The following is an 18,327-nucleotide window of genomic DNA, read 5'->3' as shown; positions in this document are numbered from 1 at the left end:
AATTACCTGAGAGCTTTACTTCTATAGCTACTACTCACCCACCATGTCTGGAGAGCACAACAAACCACAGGTCTTGATGTAATGCATGCTTATAACCGCCTTCTGTCACACGTTATTGAGTTCTGCCCCAAAAATACACAGCTTCATTGTCATTCAATTCATTATCGTGTTGCTGCTGGGTGAGAACTAGTTTCGCTTCATACACAAACACAGGGGCGTCTTTGTTTGGCGGGCTCAAATTAACCTGCTCGCGCTCGCGCCTCGTTGTTTGTGTGTGAGCGCGTGCGCGCGTGTTGCGTACCTCCTCTGACGCACGAGTCAGGTGGTTCGTCTAATAGCACGAGGAGCTGTCCGCGGTGCTGACTCCAGACTCACACTGCGAGGAGGCAGAGAGATGCTCAGCTCACTCACCACGCTCCGCACGAATTAACTACAGTAAGGTAAGGCTTCGGTGCTGCCGACGGCACACCTCGCACCACTCACACTCCAATGAATGTTGTTCCACAACACTCGTATTAAGTAAGTTTTTTGTTTGTTTGTTGTTACTTGAGCTTCTGTTTCACTCGCTGTTTGCCAACCTGATGCACCGTCACGGACGTTGAAGCGAGAGGTTTCGTTGTCCGCAGCGAGTCTTTGTTCTCATTTAGCCCCGTTTTAATTTAAACCGCGCGTAGAAATAACTATACAATAACTAGAGTACTTTTCTACCACAACGGCAGTGAAAAAAACAAAACAGGTAAGGTGAATTTTGGCTATTTAAATTCAAATACGAACAAAAAAGTAACACATTTGCTTTCGCGTCGACGCTACAGGTATTTTACGCAATGGTACTTGCCTCCTCTTTTAGATTAAGTTTCTGTATCTGTAAATACTTTAATTAATTATATCACAAAAACAAACAAACAAACAAAAAAAAAAAACTGCGAATTCTTACTTTATCTCACCGAAAGACAAATTGTTTTAAGACGACATTATTCTTCTTAAAGCCCGGAAAACAGCCCCAGCCAAGTGCTTTCTTCACAGAAAACGAGAGGTAACACGGGAACATCAGCCTTAACGAGTTACCTTGACAACGAGGCCATGACTCACAGAGAGCAGCAATTTGACGACTAATGAGATTTGCACGAGAGCTGAATGCCGCTGCTGTTACTGGAGGCATGGTCCCAGTATGATGCTCCAACACCAGCAACGAGCAGGAGGCAGCTAAATGGACGCAAATAGTCTCGGTTAAACTGTTACACTCAAAGAGCCACAAAGATCGATACATTTTAAATATTTACAGCTATTTTAGGTTATTTGTTTCATATATTATTTTCCCTGCAATCTTGCAAGTTCAAAAAACAGTATGCTAAAAAATATGAAAAACGTAATAAGAAGAATACAAACTTTGTAAAAAACACAAAGAAACAAAAACAAAAAACAACATTTTTATATAAAATTAAGGCAAAATCGCAGTTTTTGAGTTTTTTTTCTTTAACTAGATTTTGTCAGATAATTCAGATTCATATATTTATTTTTCCTGGTCCACATCAGTGCACAGAAGTCAAAAAACAAAAGCTTTCCTCTCATAAAAAAAAAATAGCTCTACTGCCTCAAAATCAATACAAATATCTCAGCGGTTTGCAGTGTTATGATCAGACCAGACATTTAACGTGACGAGCAAAAGACATTTAGGAAATGCCAGAGCGGTAACCAACGTGAATCTGTTAGTTTAACGCGTAAAGGTCAGCGCTGACATGTGCCTCTTTGTCTTTCCTCTGCAGGCGTCACCATGCTGTCACTGCCCCAGGCCCCCGCGACAGGAAAGCCTTCCCTCATCTGTTTTGCCAACCTCCTCTCGATCCTTCTCTTCCTCGGTTTTCCTGATGTTCACGGGGCTTCACTTAGAGAGCACAGACTGCGGGGAAGTGAATCAGACTCCCCGAGAGGAAATGTCCGCCAGATGCCTAATGCCGATATGCTGAAAGCCTTGGAGTACATCGAGAGTCTCCATCAAAGAACAGGCATGGAATCCCCGCAGCACGTCCCTCTCGCTGCAGGCTCTGATGCCGGCCACATGGATGATGTTGAGAAGCTGCGTGCCATGCTGAGACTGGCTTCGAACCCGGCGCAAAGCAAAGCCGAAGAGGAGGAGCAGGACGAAGAGGAAGATGAGGAGAGGGAGGGGAAGGAGGATAAGAGCGAGGAGCTGCTCCAAGCTGTGCTCAGTACGCTCCAACAGACAGAAAAGGCCTCCAAGCCGGCTCTGCTTCGCCCCAGTGCAGAAAGAACAGGCACAAAGGACGGCTTGTATCCCAGGGTGCAGCAGAAACAGCACGGCATCACGCCTCACAAGAAGCTGCCCTTACTGTTCGAGGACGAGGAAGAAGGTGAAGGTGATGAGGAGGAGGACGACGAGAGGCCGGAGCACGACAGCCCCTTCAAGCGCACCAACGAGAACGTGGAGGAGAAGTACACACCTCAGAACCTGGCAACGCTGCAGTCGGTCTTCGACGAACTGGACAAGCTGACCAGTGCGAAGACCGTGCATAAGCGCCAAGAGGAGGAAAATAATGTCGGGGAGGAAGATGCTGAAGAAGATGGTGATATATTTAATGAGAGGAGCGCAGCGTACAATGACATGGACGGAGATCTCGCAGACTGGGGTCCTCTAGAAGAACAGGAAGAAGAAGAGGAGGAGGAGGAGGACGGGGACAGTGACAACAAACACGAAGTTGACCGTGGGCTCGATTACATCGACGACAATGACGAAGAAACTGACGAGGGTGATGAAGAGGAAGATGACGAAAGCTACCCAGTCAAACGATCGCAAGATCCAGATGACGTAGCCAGTTTAGTGGACTATTACCTCCTGAAAGTATTGGAGAAAACTGAAGAGGAAGAGCATAAGCGAGAGATAGAGGAGGAAGAGGAGAAAAGGAGGGCTGAGAGGAGAGTGTCTAAGGCTCAGTACAGAGACAACATAGATCCAAGAGCCATCTACCAGCTCATTCAGTTCTCTCAGAAATACCAGATCCCACCAGAAGACCTCATGGACATGCTCAAAATCGGAGACAAGACGAATCAAGACAAGTCGCGAAAGAGCAACGGATTAGCCAGAGCAGGGAACAGGTTCCCTGAGGTATCCTTAAAGAAGACGCACAAGATTCCTGAGCCCAGGTTCTACAGCAGACCCCTGCCTTACGTGCAAAAGACCCCAGAACAGCTGAGGACAGAAGAGATCCTCAAAATCCTGGGGCTGGGCGGCACGGAGGCTCCCGCTCCCGTCAGGAAGCAGAAGCAGCACAAGAGCTCACTCTCACGACTTCACGCTCAGCCTGCAGGCGGTTTGGGGGAATCCGCTCCCACGCAAAGGCGCCTTCCCGGCACCTTCAAGGACGACTACGACGACACCGTGGACGAGGACGAGCTGGCAGCGTACCTAGCGGCTCAGATGCTGGCACAGTATCCCAAACCCGCATACGGCAACAACAAGGCGAGCCAAAAGAGGGATGACGCTGGACAAAGCGCGACGGGCTCTTTTGAAAAGGCGATAGAGGAATATTTAGATCAAATGGACTCAGACAAAAGCCCAAACGAAAAAAGACAGTCTGAGGGCGACGAGAGGGGCGACGACATGCAAATGCAAGGCTTTGAGAACGAAGCGATGATGAAACTGCTGAGCTACCTGAACCCGGAAAGTGATGCCAAAACTGCTCAAGGAATATAAAGACAGCTGTAAATACATATACATATATATATATATATATATATTGTTTTGGTGGAGGGAAGAGGTTGGAAATAAAGTATTTTGAAGAATAAAAACATGCAGTCAACTTTAGTTATTATGTAGGTTTGCAAACGTTCTTATTTGTTATCAGAAATAAGAGTATTCACAAACTCATTTGATGTTTTTTTAATATGAATTGGTTGCTGAACCACACTTAACAACCAGTAAACGTGTCTCACCAGCTTTACATTTCAATGCACAGACACATACACAAACAAACACACACAACCTAAATCAGTGTTGGATCCCTTAGATTCACTTGTGTTTTTTGGTAATTCTTTCTTAAATGTGGTCATATGTGACATACCTGAGGTAAATAAAGCATTGACTTTAGTTTTTCCTTACTGTGTCGTGTTTCTTCTTTTCACCGTCACAAAGCTTCCTTTTAAAAATAAATATCTTGAGCCAAGATTTCCTGTGCACTAGGGGTTACCCAGTTGGAAAAATACAGCCTCTTCTCAGTTTTGTCACCTCTTATACAACACTGCATAAATGCGAGCCTTAAAAAGTCACTTGACATTTAATTACAATTCTTAAAAGTTAATGACACTACAGCCGTATCACTGACCATGTCAAATGTGTCATCATTAGGCACTAAAAGAAACAATTGCAGTGATAAACCTTCAGCCTTCGTCTTGAAACATCCTCGTCTTCACTTGGCTCAGTAGGCAGGTTTGTTTAAGTATTCTTCCATTGTCTGTGGTGACAGAAGAGGAACATTTTTAACACTTTTAATATGAGTCACAACAAATAAAATGTGTCCGATAACAGAACAGTGACAGGGCCTACGGCCTACAGATGATATTCATATATTTTCATATCATATCTATGTATATGAATTGAGTGCCTGTGGTGACATACCTGGAAAATGTATGTACTCAGTTGTTTTCTAATATAATCTCTATAGATAGACATGAGAATAGATATGAATGCAGAAGGAAAACTGATGGATTCAGAGATTTTTGTGATGCTGCAGCTTCACATTAAAAGCACTGGCGAAACACAATGGGTGACTGTGACTGCACCCTAATTGCAGTGCCGGTTGTAGCAAGACACTGGGCCTGAAGACGCTCCTTGTGAAGGTGGATGAGAACCTTGTGCACGTGAATGGCTGACTGAGAAACACTGTAAAGCACTTTCAGGACCACTACAGAAACAAGGCCCTGTAAAAATGCAGAACAGCTCCAACTTTTTACAAAATAGTTTGTTTGTTGATGTGCACTTTCCGCTATTTTCATTAAAATCGTGTCTAGAATACAAAACAACCGTCACTTTTTGGCAGTGGATCAGACTCTGGTTGGTGTTACAAACATGATGATGGGGGAAAAAAAGCCAGTTATGCGCTTTAAAGATTAAAATACCTCTTGCAGTGTGTCAGCCTCTTCCAAAGCCACAGCGACAGAAGCTTTGGAAGTTTCTAAGACCTCTCCTCCCATCAGGAACTCATCCAGGATGAAGTAGGCCTTCTCAAAGTTGAAAATGATGTCCAACTCACAAACCTAAAAAAGGACAATACGCCACCCATTAGACCAGACACAATTACTTGCCTGACAAGCACAAAGCCCAGTGTAGCTTCCTCCTGTTTGACTTTGGATTTGCTTCAGGACACTGTACATCTCGTCAAACAATCACATCTACATCCCTAACTGAAACTCCCCATATTTGAAGTTATGACTTTGACTTTTTGTCACAACATGGGAGGAAGTTATGACACACACTTCCTTAATCAACAATAGGACAAAATAACAACTAGCTTTTCTAGCTCTCCAACCAGAGATGATCAGACCCTAATTAAGTTGGTAAACAAAATATGTAATATGTAAAAAAAACAAAAGGTCTGAGACATATTTTTTGATAAAGATAGAAAAATTATTTTCCTTTATTATTCCTTTTAGATTTGCAGTTTCCCATCTGCTGTCAAGTATCAATACATTTTGGCTTGAGGGTCTTTACTGTGTAAACTGCAAGTAACTCTTAAGTTTTTTTGTTTTTTTTGTAAATGAGATGGCGTGGTTGTCGTGTAAATCAAATCAAGCCACCAGCGCCTCAAAGGTTTTGGAGCAGGGGCAACTTGTGGACACCAGAGGGAGTCTGACTTATCTATATGTCCAGAGTCAGGACAGGAATTTTGCTTCAGCATTAATAATCTAAAGCAGTAAATCGTGACTGCTAACTGCATGTGATTGTATTTACAGTGCATTAAAAACCATTAGGACATAAAGTCAGTGTAACAGATGTTACATTAGGTGATCCTGTGGCTCACACACTGTTGAGGGATAAATAAAAAAGTGACATCTAATCAGTTTTGTATTGTGTTTACCATTGAAAAAATATCTCTTAACAATTCAAATGCAATTTTCCAAAAGGTGATACTGTGACCCAGAAAACTAGCATATTACCATTGGTCTACATGTGTGTCTAGCTACAAAAAGAATCAATTGACGTATTACCAATTCTCTGTAAATTAGATTAATCTTTGCACCTGTTAGCACTAGAAAACTTTGACCTTAAACAGTACGATGATGTGCTGAAATTATTTCATGCACGGGTCCGACAACCCGGTAGAACGTGAGCAGAGGTCTAATTAGACAGAACATCCGAGGACACTCAAAAATACGACCTTCCGTGACATTCAGCTCCACTCACGTTTCCGAAGTATTTATCCAGCAGCTCGACGTATCTGTGCAGCACTTCCAGGACCAGCAGCTCATTATCCTGGTCATCCAGGCCAGTGCAGAAATACAGGCTGGCGTACCTGCCGTCGAAAAGGGATAAAGGTCACGCGTTTAGGCCGAGGGTTGCCGTTGTGTTGTTAAGACACCAGACTTTAAGCACACACATATAAAAAAAAGAGCTCACATCATTTCAGGATGCAAGATAAACAAAGTGATAAATGTCAAATGTGTAAAGAACCTGTTGAGTCGACATTACAGGATTATAGTGAAGTTGTATTTAATTGTCTTCATACAAACAAAAAATGACTAAGCTATTACTAATTACTTACTGCACTAAGCTGCATTACGCCGTATGGCGTTTCCTGTTTTTATTATAAGTCGTCCTTCCAGGGATCCAGCTCACAATCTGTGTGTCTGCCTAGACCCTTTACTCTTTCTGGTCCTCTTAAAACCCACTGTTGACAATGGGTGTGTCTGTGTGTGCGTTTTGAATCAAGAGCAAAGAGGGCACACGAGTTAACCATCAACAGAGCAACAGCTGCGTCTTTGGCCGCACACCTCTTGTACACGATCTTCAGGTCCCTCCACTGGAGGAAGTTGCAGGAGCGCGGCGTGCGAGCCAGCACCATCGCCATCATGTCCCGGATCACCTTCTTCTTCTCCCGGTCCGTAAATGGCGTGAACCACTTCTGCAGACGCAGCTTCCCCTGCCGACTGAACAGCAGCAGGAAGCGTATCTGAAGAGGGCACAAAGTGTGGAAGAGAGTAGAAAACAATACTATGCTTTTTTTTAACCTTATCTATATATCTATCTATCTATCTATCTATCTATCTATCTATCTATCTATCGACACACAACTAAAATGTAGAACACAAACATGTGATGAAGCTGTTACCTGCTCTCTGAGACACATGCATGTCCACACAGTGTAGAGTAAAAAGTAAAGTAAAACCTCCTATTAGATTTCACAACTACAAATGTGATCGCCGGGGAAACGCAACCCACCAAAATCACCTTTGAATGTTGTAACACACTAAATGCTACGTCTGTGTTGTGCAAGGGCAATTAAAGAGAGCTCTTTGCCCTGGGGTGTAGCTGCAAGCAGCGCTGCTTCCGTCCTAAACGAGATCAGTCTGAGCATTTGGAGTATCCAGGAGCGCAACAGTCGCTCGGGATCAAGGGCTTTACTTTACACCAGGACGCAAGGATTTTGCTAATATGAATATATTGTGTTTACATACAAGTCAAATAAGCTGATCCACCATCACAGATTTGCATTCCTTCGCCTGTCTACCACTGTGGCTTCACGGCAGTTTTTCTTCCAGCCACAGCTTAGCTATCTTAATATAAAGGAGCTAAATCGTTTTTCGTTTCCTCCTGTGTGTTATGTCTTGTGCATGTGTGCATTTAGAAAATACCAAATTCAAATTCATGACCTTTGATCAAGGAAGTCTTTCCCTGATTTGCAGTGAAGCTAAAAAGTAAACTCACCCCCATGGCTTCTAAAAAAAAACTAAGTGCATTCAATCTTTGAACAAAGTACTGTTTTCCCCTGCAATGGGATTAAACTGATGTTTCTCAGGTTGTTAGGCGGTATTGTTGCCTCTAACAAGGCAAAATAATAGGCTACTCACCATTTTCCAAGTCCGAGGGAAACCACCCAAACCCAAAGTGTGCAGCCTATAATAAACCCCGAATCCTACTGTCCCGTCCTACTCGGTGACTGTAGAAAGAGTTCTTATTGTACCGTGCGCGATACGAGATGCGGCGACATTGCTGATCTGATCCTCCCTAAAAGCAGTGCGCTCACAGTCACACCTTCTCCCGTCAGAGCCGCGCCCCGCTGCCACGAGCTGCCCTCGGACAGGTGAGCCAGGGGAGGAGAGACGGGGAGACGGGCCCCTGGAAAACATTTTAGTGACTTGTTGGCTCTTTTGGCTTCAAACTATATATACAGAACGACTGAGCATGCGCGAAAGTACACTCGTATTTAAATCTGTGAAGCACCCACTTTGCTGTAATTTGAATTAAAACAAAACAAAACTATGAGCTTGAAAACAAAACAAAGTTTAGAGGGTATCAATGAAAAAAAAAATTAAAAAAATGAAAAATGACATAACGATTAGGACCGTCTGGCTTATATTATAGTATTATAGTTATATTTGGTACGTTCTATTTTAATTGTCTTGAATATTAAGTATATATATACGTGTGTGTGTAGAAAGAGAGATTATATGCTAAAAAGATAGAGCTAGCTTTCATGTCCGCTAAGCTAATTGCTACTTAATTTATTTTAGCTAAACTGCTAGCTAATAGATAAATACGTCGACTTCATTCAGCTCTTCTTAAACAATTAACACATTATCTTTAAGTTTAACTGTGTTTGAGCTTCTATATCATTCTGCAAATATGAACTGTTTTCCCGCGGGAGACAAATATCATATAATATAAGGTCTGTAGCAATATCCATATCTGTATTTGTCTGTTAAACAACACGACTGTCTGTATGTCTGTATGTTTTCCTGCTGCCGCTGGGTGGCTGGCGGAGCCGTCTCCCACTGATGTAAATTTTGCGGAGCCACACGTGGTTCGGGTCCAGTTAAAGCGGAGGAGAGAGCCCCGCACAGCGAGAGGCTTCCAGAGTAGCACCATGTCTCTGTACCGCAACTCCGCCTGGTTCCTGAAGGGAGTGACCGAATTCACCAGGTAAGAGATGACCGTGCATGAGCCGAGGAGCGTTTGAGGACCTGGAGGGAGACAGGAAAATTAAGATCACAAGTTAGTGTTATTTCAGATCAGCAAACAGTGTCAACTTTGCAGGAGGAGGCAGTGAACTCATCACAGGCACAGTGGGAATTTAAGAAACTCACTATGCAAGACATGTAAAGGCTGAATAGCTTATGGGGTGACTACTAATAATGTTGCCTAATTGTTTGTCTCTTTAGATAGTTTTGCTCACTATTTTTATTCATCTGTTTATTCTGTGCATTTTTTGCTTACTATTTTCTTTCTGTGCTTTATTATACTACTTACGTGTAATTTTAATCTTATTTTATCTTTCTTTTTACTGATGGTTTTTAAGTGTTTCTTTTATGTGCAGCTAAGCTAGTGTGGCCAGGCAATTTCCCCTGTGGATCATCAAGTCTATTGAAGTATAATTTTATTGTATTGATTTGGATGAGAGTAAACAGCTCTCACGTAAATTGCGTTATAAAATTTAACATCAGTTCATATCATGCAACACTCACAGCCTTATTTGAAAAGCTGGCAACTTTTTTTTTTTTAAATCCTATAAACTGTATATGTGTATACGCACCACAGAAAGTTTGAAGTTTAGATGACATGTTTATATACTGTAGTATATAGACTCCAAAGTGCAGGGTGAGTTTGTCACTTTTAAAGAATGTGAACTAAACAGTTCTAATGCATTTTTTTTTTTTTTTAGTGTGGGTGTTTCTTTTAAAGATTTTGTCTAATCTAAATGATGAAAGTTAACACCATGATATGCAGAGCTGAAAATGTTTATGATTCAATTGGTCGATCCAGAAAAAAAAAATTATAATAATAATAATTTTTATTTAAAGGAAGAAATGTCAATAATTAACTGATTTCCAAATCTAGTATTTAAGGATTTGCTTCCTAACCTTTTTTTTTATATCTGAAATGATATTATAGGGTTTTGATTGTACAAAACAAGTTATTTGCAGATGTCTTCTGTGAGTCAAGGTTCTGTGAGTTTGATGAGCCTTATATAATATTACCTGACATTTAATAGACAAACAAACTCTCTATGAATTAGTTGATAAAATCATTTGCAGATTGTAATTTTAAATATTCTGCTTTATAATCTTACTACCAAACTGGATAGTGACTTTATCCAGTATGTAAAGTCTTTGTCTTGTATGTGATTAAAGTCATAGCTCATTAAAGGACAGTATTGTGAAACGTGAATGTGAAAAGGCAGTTGCAGTTTTGTTTTGTGTCACCGTGTACTGTATAGTCACAGATGGGCGTTTTTAATGTACCAGTCCTACTGATTGAATTGATTTATGAATCAAAGCACCGATTACAGTGACTCAGCAGGAGGCATGTAAGACCATAAGTCGGTCGTTCAACAGAACAAGGCTACAAATGCTTTATCAGTCCTATCCGATCTATTGCAGCCCTGAGGCGCCTTTCCTCATCAGTACACATCGAGCCAAGTCGTCTGAAGAGGTGCTTTTGTGATTGCTTCCCTTCTCCCCTTTGTTCTGTGTTATCTTTTCTCCCGGAGAGCAGCCCAGCAACCCGCTCTGACCCTGCACTAATAGCTCTCTGCATGACACCATCGAACAGAGCGGGCATTTAACCTCAGCGTTACTCCCCCCCTCCTCCCTCCCTGCCCGTCCCCTTAATCCTCCCCCTCGGCCGCCGTCAACAATGGCATCCAGGACAAAGGGGGGAATTGAGGCTCTTGGTGCCACACACCCTTCCAAACACGCACACACACATAGAGATAAACCGATGCTGCTGTCACCGCTGGTAGCCTCACCCCAAACCCCTCCTCATCAGATACCAGGCACACTCTCTCCTTCATTGTATCTGTACAGTAAAGCAGTGAAGAGACGTACAGTGAAGAGGATGACCTCAGACATTTATCCTTCATGACCTGAACACACACAAACACACCACACACAGAGTGAACCGACCACCAGGCAGGGCTATAGCCACATGGAAGCAGTTAGATTTGCAGGTGACAGGTGATGTGATACAGTGCATGGTGATGTCTTGCAGGAATGCCTTCTTGTCGGCTTCCAAACGGTTCGTGGAGAAGGACCTGGAGGTGTCCGTGGCTGGACGCTCCTTCATGATCACTGGAGCCAACAGCGGCATCGGGAAAGCCACCGCCATGGCCATTGCTAAGAAAGGTACCGCCCCTACCGCCCTGTATGTCACCATGTCAGCTCCGATATAAAGACTAAAAAAAACATCTTGTATATTCTGGCAAATACATATATAAATATAAACATGTTTTTAATGATTATTAATAATGATATAACCAAAAATACACACATATATTTCTTCAAAAAATCTAAATAATTAAACAGAACATTCAAACACAACAATACCTGCCTACTTCATACTGTACCATATCATATATATCTATACTTAGGTGCACTCCAATACGAGAGGATATTCATATATATTGCTTGTTATGTTACAACTGCCCCTGCATTAAAGAGTGTATGTGAACAACAGCAACAAACCCAGTACTTTATAGTTATGTCTCTAGGTGCATTCACACTTCTTTATGAGTTAAGTTACTTCCACTGACTGTCTTGAATGTTTCTGTCCTGGTTAATGTGGCAACGCATATAGTTACTGGTGAATGTAGTTAATATCACGGCTGACAGAATTCCAGAGGGAACCAAAACAGACTATTTGTGTTTCACTAAATAAGCAAGGCAATAACTGGCCTTTGTCCATCTTATGGATGATCCCATGCAGCTCTTCATCTAACAGCTCACTGTGGTTACTCCTTTTTGTTCCATTACTCTCTGACCTACAGTATTTCATAACCTGTTAAAAAAATACTAAAAAAAATGTTGTGGACACATTTTTCATGTACGATAGCAGTAAGCATTGAACTCACTGACAAAACACATTGCATTTTCTGTGACTACGTCATCGTCAAACTATTAAGAGAGTGAAATGCTTTTAATTGCAATTTTACTGCAATAGTAGGAAATAGGTCCAGTTTATATAAATTATATTGGCACTACTGAAAATTAAACATTCTTTTCAGGACAGTTGTCAGAGATGCGCAGTTTATGTACCCAATTTGTCCATGGATCGTGACCCATCAATTATCTTTTTAGCTGACTGACTCTTTAAGGTATAAATCAAAGCTACAACATCCACTTCTAGCATGTAGTTTTATTTTTTTTTTTATTTGTTGTGTTCAGATACAATTTCTTGCAGTCTGCATAATGACTTCACATGTGTTTTAGGTGGAACGGTCCACATGGTGTGCAGGAACAAGGACAAGGCTGAGGAGGCGCGGGCTGATATTGTCAAGGAGACAGGAAACAAAGTAGAGTGTGACGCACTTTTCACCAGAACAACACGGGCAGCCTTCAAATTTACCCTGGTGCTCCGCATGTCACATTACTCATTCATGTAAATGTCTGCTGTCCTTGCAGGAGATTTATGTTCACATCCTGGACCTGTCTGAGACTAAGAAAGTGTGGGAGTTTGCTGAGGCCTTCAAGAGGAAGTACAAGGCCCTCAATGTGCTGGTAAGTAATGTGACTTATGCTCATTTGGATGCGTTGTGCTAACACCTGCTTAAACCCTGCTTTTTTTCTGATATTTTTTGATTGATTATGAGTATGATGTTGAATATGTCAGGGCACAATGTTGTCTGCAGTGAATACTTTCCTGCTGCGTTTGAATCTGTGCAGATCAATAATGCAGGCGCCATTATGAGTCAGAGGGATGTGAACGCCGAGGGGCTCGAGAAGAGCTTCGCTACCAACGTCCTGGGTGAGTCAGAGGTCAGGGTTGAGGTGTGAAAGATGCTGATGGGGAGGAAATATGAGGACAGTTCTGAAACGTTTCTTTGTGTGTTCTTAAGGGGTTTACATTCTCACCAAGAATCTGATTCCCTTGCTGGAGAAGAGCGCGGACCCCAGAGTGGTGAGATGCGACCAGTTTGCTTTACACACTCAGACTTTATCTCACTTATCTCTGCCGCCTCTCACAGAAGCTACATTAGTCCTCATTTATTGACCTCTAAATATAGACAGTAGGCTCCACATGCAAATAGATTATATTGTATTTACAGTTTGTTGTACAGTTAATGAAGAAGGTGGAAGGAGAGTGGAGTTATTTCATTCAAGGACAACACAGTCCACACCGGCGCGCTACTGAAAATAAATATAAGTTGCTCCAGTTGTATCTAATTACTTTGAGGTGCTGTAACATTACCGTTACGGTCATTGTGCCATTACTGACTCTTTAGCAAGATAATATTTAAGCTAGGTTACCCTAACATTAGCCGTTAATGACTCGGTAAAAGTCATTAGCAATCTCATTTTTAAGCTAGGTTATCCTAACTCTACCTTGCTAACACATCAGTCAATTAGGCACCTCATGGGAAACTTGTTGATCTATTGTTTATTTCACAAACTAGTTATAAACTTACTAATAAAGCAGATAACGTAATGCGCTGGTGACATATCGATGTTGGCTCTTCAGTAGTAGCCTACTTCACTCTAACTAATACACAACTAATACTTATTGTACCAGAAGCTAAAAATGATCATATTTTCAGGAAAATTAACGTATATACATACGATTTGAGGTTGCTAAGGACCATTTGCCAAGTAAAACATTACCTATATAGTATAGCTTATAAAGCAGTTTTACTTAAATAGACAAACAGTTTGTGTTTGCTAATAACTATGTATTGAAGCGGTCAAATTGTCATACGTTAAGGGATTTTTGGAATTACTGATCATACAGAGGGTGGTATTATCGTACAAATACGATAATTGTAAAATGTCTGGCAACGCTAGTTAAGCCTGACATGAAACCAGTCGGAGCGTCCACTACTGGATACATAACCCAAGGACATCATTTCTAAGAAAAACACCATATTACCTGCACTTTATCAGTGAAAAATAAATGTTAACTGATTATCTGAATATCTTTAGATTCTCTACAAAACAGTGAGGAGGATTTACCATTTACCAGATCAAATAGTCATGGAAACAATTGTTAGCTGCAGCGCACATGATTCAAAACGGGATTTTATCAGGTGGTTATTAAGACGAGCTCCCTCTCTTACCATCACCTCTCTATTCTTTCTTTCATGTTCAGATCACAGTCTCATCAGGGGGGATGCTGGTGCAGAAGCTGAGGACAGGAAACCTGCAGTCTGACAGAGGCCGCTACGACGGCACCATGGTCTACGCCCAGCACAAAGTAAGACCTGAGCTTGAAACCTGCCCAACGGTGGCGCCTTCAGACACAACTAATAATCAAAACTGAATGTAATTTACGGAATGAGCTCAATCAGAACGAATCAATCAACCAGATATTGAATTCATTTGTTGACTCATCTGACAAAATTAATTGGATACAATTTTTACACAAACTAATCAGGGAGGCACAGCACATCATATTTGTGGCTAAAACATATTTGGCCAGTAAGAGATAAAGAAAAGATTGTTGTTTAGAGATTAGAATTTCATAGAATAATTAAATGTGGCTGCAGAAAATGGATTTCATTTAAAACTGAACGTATTAACCTTTCGAGGGTTAGTTTTCTGACCTTATTGACCTCAAAGGTGCACATCAGTCTCTTAATAGCCAGACGCCACCCTGTACTTAAGAGCTTCAATGATTAGCTAATAAATGAGTTTGTTAAATCACAGAGAACGTGTTGGTCAGAAAATAAAAAAGAAATATTTTTATATAATGTTCTTCTAGTATTTTGTGATAATTTGTTCAATGATGAAACAATTGATTAATAAAAGCAATGACACAGATGGAATGAAAGTAATTAAACACAACAACAACAAAAATTTAAAAAAAAATCACTTTACAAAAGAATAGCCAGAAGAGAGAGGATCCATCATGTCTCCATCAAATGATTTAGTCTCAACTTCAAATGTATGAATATTTGCAGTATCAATCTGATCACCTGTGGTATCAGTACTGACCACAAGAAACAGGTCATCATTTGTTATCATTGCCAGCCCTGAAAATCCCACATAGATGTTTCCTAAAATAACTGAATGAAAACAGTACAAGAATTATTTAATAGATTTAATAGATCTAGTGTTTCTGAGTGTTTATTATTTCTCTACTGTTAAAGTTGCTGGGTTGAAATGAACAAAAACAAAATAAACATGTGAAAATATCACCTTTAAAATGAGTCCATCAACTACATTATGTGAATTTAAGTGCTAATAGTCTGAATCTACAGCGTGCACTTCATCTTGCTAAGATACCTTCGTACATGTGTTTTTCTCCAGAGGCAGCAGGTGGTGATGACAGAGCAGCTGGCAAAGGCACACACTAACATCCACTTCTCTGTCATGCATCCTGGCTGGGTGGACACTCCAGGTACCGGCCTCTGTCGCCTACACACATGCATATATATTTTGGAATATTGTGGATTGAAAAGACCAGATATAGATTAACGTCCATGTCGGTTTCTCCTCCGTCTGTCCCAGCTGTGGCCAATGCCATGCCAGACTTCCACCAGTCCATGAAGGACAGCCTGAGAAGCCCAGAGCAGGGAGCTGACACCGTGGTGTGGCTGGCCATCTCTGAGGCTGCCACCACGAACCCAAGTGGACGCTTCTATCAAGGTACGCTGCAGAAACGAAACACATTCCTTCATCATGCTATCAATTAGAGGCCGACGTATTTGACCGAACATTTAAAGGTGTAATTTCCCATGCCGGGAAAAAAGAGCGAGAGGAGAACAGTGGTGCTTGAACCGTTTGTGTGTTTGTGTGTGTGTGTGTGTGTGTGTGTGAGAGGGCTTGGCATGCGTCCATTGCAGCTGGAGTGGGCTGGTTTTGGTGCCAGCTACTGCCAGAGTGTACAGTGCCTCTATGAGAACACACACATTGTCTCGGCTGTAGCCTAAAAGGACACAAACGTACTGCATTCATGTTCTCATGTGATGTAACAGGAGGCGGTTATTTCTGATGTCCTCATTTTTCAGGATTCACACATAAATACATTTGGTTTTAAAAAATATATATATACACACAGTTAAGCTCTCTGAAGCTGGCTCTGCTACGTGAACACCAGCTAGGATAAAATCATAGTAGTTGTCAGCACGGCCAGTGTAACACCACAGACTAACTTTGATTGTAGCTTTTAGATCTTGCTCTACATGTTCCAGTTAAAACTTGATTTTCTTTTTTTCTTCTGCTGAGCATTATGAATAAACAAGCTGATGGGAAATTATAAATATTATACAGAAATGTCTCTTAAAAAGCTGGGCTGCAGTGTTTCAGTCTATTACCAGTTCCGACTTGTGTGTATTTTTTAAAACATCCAACTTTATGGGAAAAAAGGTTTAACTCTTTATAGAGCACTCACTGAAATACTTGGAAATTCTAAATTTCCACATCAGAACACTTTTTAGAATTTTTTAAAGTTGTGTTTAAAAAAAAATAATGAATTTACCACATATGGCTCCTTGTCCTTAAGTGGTTAACAAATGTAAACATGTATTTAGAACATTAGAACATAAGTGCCGATTCAAGCACTTGTCAACATTATCATCACATTAGACCACATCAGGCCAGCTGTATGTGGTACCAAATAAAGCAGTTACACTCAGCGTTCATGTAGAGGTGGACCTTGAAGACCACATTTAACCTGAGAATGTTTCCTCGGTCGTCTCTGATTGGCTGAATGAAAACCACATGCTTCTAAACCTCATTGAGAGGCAATCTAAAATGTGCTGAGGTGCCCCATAAAGGTTTAAATGGTTAAAGAGGTTGGTTTGAAGTAGTTTAACACAACTATCTCTACTGTGCATTATCTACAGTCAGGCTTGTGTGTGTGTTATGTTGTAGGAGTGTGTTTAGTCCCTTCACCATCAGACCCGTGGCAAACTGATTTGTTAATTCCAACATATTAATTGAATCATGTTTCATCGTTTTCAGTTACCAGAATTCAGTAGGAGGCTGTCTGGTAGTAGGAATGTCTTACTGTTAACAGTGTCCAATTTGGAATGAAGGTTAAAAAATAATTCAGACCAACATGCTGCCGTTTGTGATATGAAAGCTGATAGTGAAGTGTTTGTTCCTTGACCCCATGTAGAAATCAATATGTCCTTCCACATGAAAAACAGCCCAGTTTAGAGGATGTGCAGCAGTCAAGACAGTTCTTACAAGTCTGAACCTTAAGGTTAACATCAATGTGTGTGTGTGTGTGTGTGTGTGTGTGTGCAGACCGAAGGATGGTGTCCGCCCACCTACCCTTGGCCTGGACCCACAGCTCTGATCTGGAGGAACAGAAGCTGATGTCGCTGCTGGAGGACTTGGCGAAGACGTTTCAGCCACACTGAGTCAGCGGGAGGACCCCACCAACACTAACGCCGCCAGTTTATCCTGACCGAGGCTGGGCTCAGTATGTCATCACGCTGCTGCAAGTCTGCCCGAGGAGGGGGAAGGGAGGGGAGGGGAAGGGAAGGGAAGGGAAGGGAAGGGAGGAGAGATCTGGGTCTTATTTGATCAGAAGCAGTGGCGGTTGCGCTGCCAGTGGCTTGAAGTGGAAGCTAAGATGCGTTCGTGAAACCCAGCCTTATTTAAGACTTAACTAGAACTGAAGGTTTTTCTTATGCTTTTTAACTATTTATACGATAAAGTGTTGCGAGTTCAACGGGACTAAATGTTTTACTGTAGTGGTATTGTGTTTGATGGTGATGCTGCTGACGGAGAGGACCCTCGTAGCAACCCAGTCAGTCGCTGTGACTTTACTGAAGCCGTCAATCAGATGGGAATCTGATGTGACCAAAGTCACTCACCGCTCCAGCTACGGGTTCAATGTCACGCTTTGACAAACTAACCGATGTGCGTTTAAAAGCCATGTGAGTAACTCGTGTATCTGCTATGACGTAGTGTAGCTACAGTACAGGTTGGACCCAGCTGGAGACAGAGCGTCCTCTCTACGAGTCGTGTGCCTTAAATACACAGCACGGCAGCATCACTTAACATGTGCAATAAAATCCGTGTTTTTGTCAGCGGCGTCTACGGAGCACCTTTAAAACGTCCTTTTTACTGACACCGACCTGTGTTTATCTTGTAAGTGCACGCTTGAATAAAGAACGTTACTGATTGCTTTGTGCTGTTGTGCTGCTCAAACAC

At 41.7% G+C, this 18,327-nt stretch overlaps 3 protein-coding genes across 4 annotated transcripts; 2 read left to right on the top strand and 1 right to left on the bottom strand.

Moving 5' to 3' along the window:
• Nucleotides 1–317: 317 nt before the first annotated feature.
• Nucleotides 318–4,109, top strand: scg2a (secretogranin II a). The gene is made up of 2 exons (XM_047595161.1): nt 318–440; nt 1,764–4,109. The coding sequence occupies exon 2, from the start codon at nt 1,772–1,774 to the stop codon at nt 3,707–3,709; it is 1,938 nt and encodes a 645-aa protein (XP_047451117.1). The 5' UTR covers nt 318–440; nt 1,764–1,771; the 3' UTR covers nt 3,710–4,109.
• ap1s3a (adaptor related protein complex 1 subunit sigma 3a) lies at nt 3,880–8,381 on the bottom strand. Of its 2 annotated transcripts, none has more exons than XM_047595166.1 (5): nt 8,080–8,381; nt 7,003–7,181; nt 6,416–6,524; nt 5,131–5,268; nt 3,880–4,466 (listed from the first exon to the last, which is right to left on the bottom strand). In XM_047595166.1, the coding sequence occupies exons 1-5, from the start codon at nt 8,080–8,082 to the stop codon at nt 4,431–4,433; spliced, it is 465 nt and encodes a 154-aa protein (XP_047451122.1). In that variant the 5' UTR covers nt 8,083–8,381; the 3' UTR covers nt 3,880–4,430. The 2 variants fall into 2 exon arrangements, with proteins under 2 accessions (XP_047451122.1, XP_047451121.1); XM_047595165.1 differs by lacking the exon at nt 8,080–8,381 and adding an exon at nt 7,341–7,991.
• A 619-nt stretch (nt 8,382–9,000) lies between these two features.
• On the top strand, nt 9,001–18,299 carry dhrs12la (dehydrogenase/reductase 12-like a). Its single transcript, XM_047595163.1, has 10 exons — nt 9,001–9,151; nt 11,219–11,352; nt 12,436–12,518; nt 12,628–12,723; nt 12,889–12,970; nt 13,062–13,123; nt 14,309–14,413; nt 15,469–15,559; nt 15,670–15,807; nt 17,413–18,299. Exons 1-10 carry the CDS (start codon nt 9,096–9,098, stop codon nt 17,526–17,528), a joined length of 963 nt encoding a protein of 320 aa, XP_047451119.1. The 5' UTR covers nt 9,001–9,095; the 3' UTR covers nt 17,529–18,299.
• Nucleotides 18,300–18,327: the final 28 nt, after the last annotated feature.

The sequence above is a fragment of the Mugil cephalus genome, chromosome 9 (genome assembly GCF_022458985.1).
Source record: "Mugil cephalus isolate CIBA_MC_2020 chromosome 9, CIBA_Mcephalus_1.1, whole genome shotgun sequence".
Taxonomy (NCBI): domain Eukaryota; kingdom Metazoa; phylum Chordata; class Actinopteri; order Mugiliformes; family Mugilidae; genus Mugil; species Mugil cephalus.
This window is presented reverse-complemented; position numbering and strand designations above follow the sequence as displayed.

Excerpts from the sequence above, each read along its gene's own strand:
- ap1s3a (XM_047595165.1), bottom strand. Across the intron at positions 6,525-7,002 it reads CTGAAGATCGTGTACAAGAG|GTACGCCAGCCTGTATTTCT; the intron begins GTGTGCGGCCAA and ends TTTCGACGGCAG. Across the intron at positions 5,269-6,415 it reads TGGATAAATACTTCGGAAAC|GTTTGTGAGTTGGACATCAT; the intron begins GTGAGTGGAGCT and ends GTCCTTTTTTAG.
- scg2a (XM_047595161.1), top strand. The coding sequence starts at position 1,772 with ATGCTGTCACTGCCCCAGGCCCCCGCGACAGGAAAGCCTTCCCTCATC.
- dhrs12la (XM_047595163.1), top strand. The coding sequence starts at position 9,096 with ATGTCTCTGTACCGCAACTCCGCCTGGTTCCTGAAGGGAGTGACCGAA. Across the intron at positions 9,152-11,218 it reads GGAGTGACCGAATTCACCAG|GAATGCCTTCTTGTCGGCTT; the intron begins GTAAGAGATGAC and ends GATGTCTTGCAG. Across the intron at positions 14,414-15,468 it reads TGGTCTACGCCCAGCACAAA|AGGCAGCAGGTGGTGATGAC; the intron begins GTAAGACCTGAG and ends GTTTTTCTCCAG.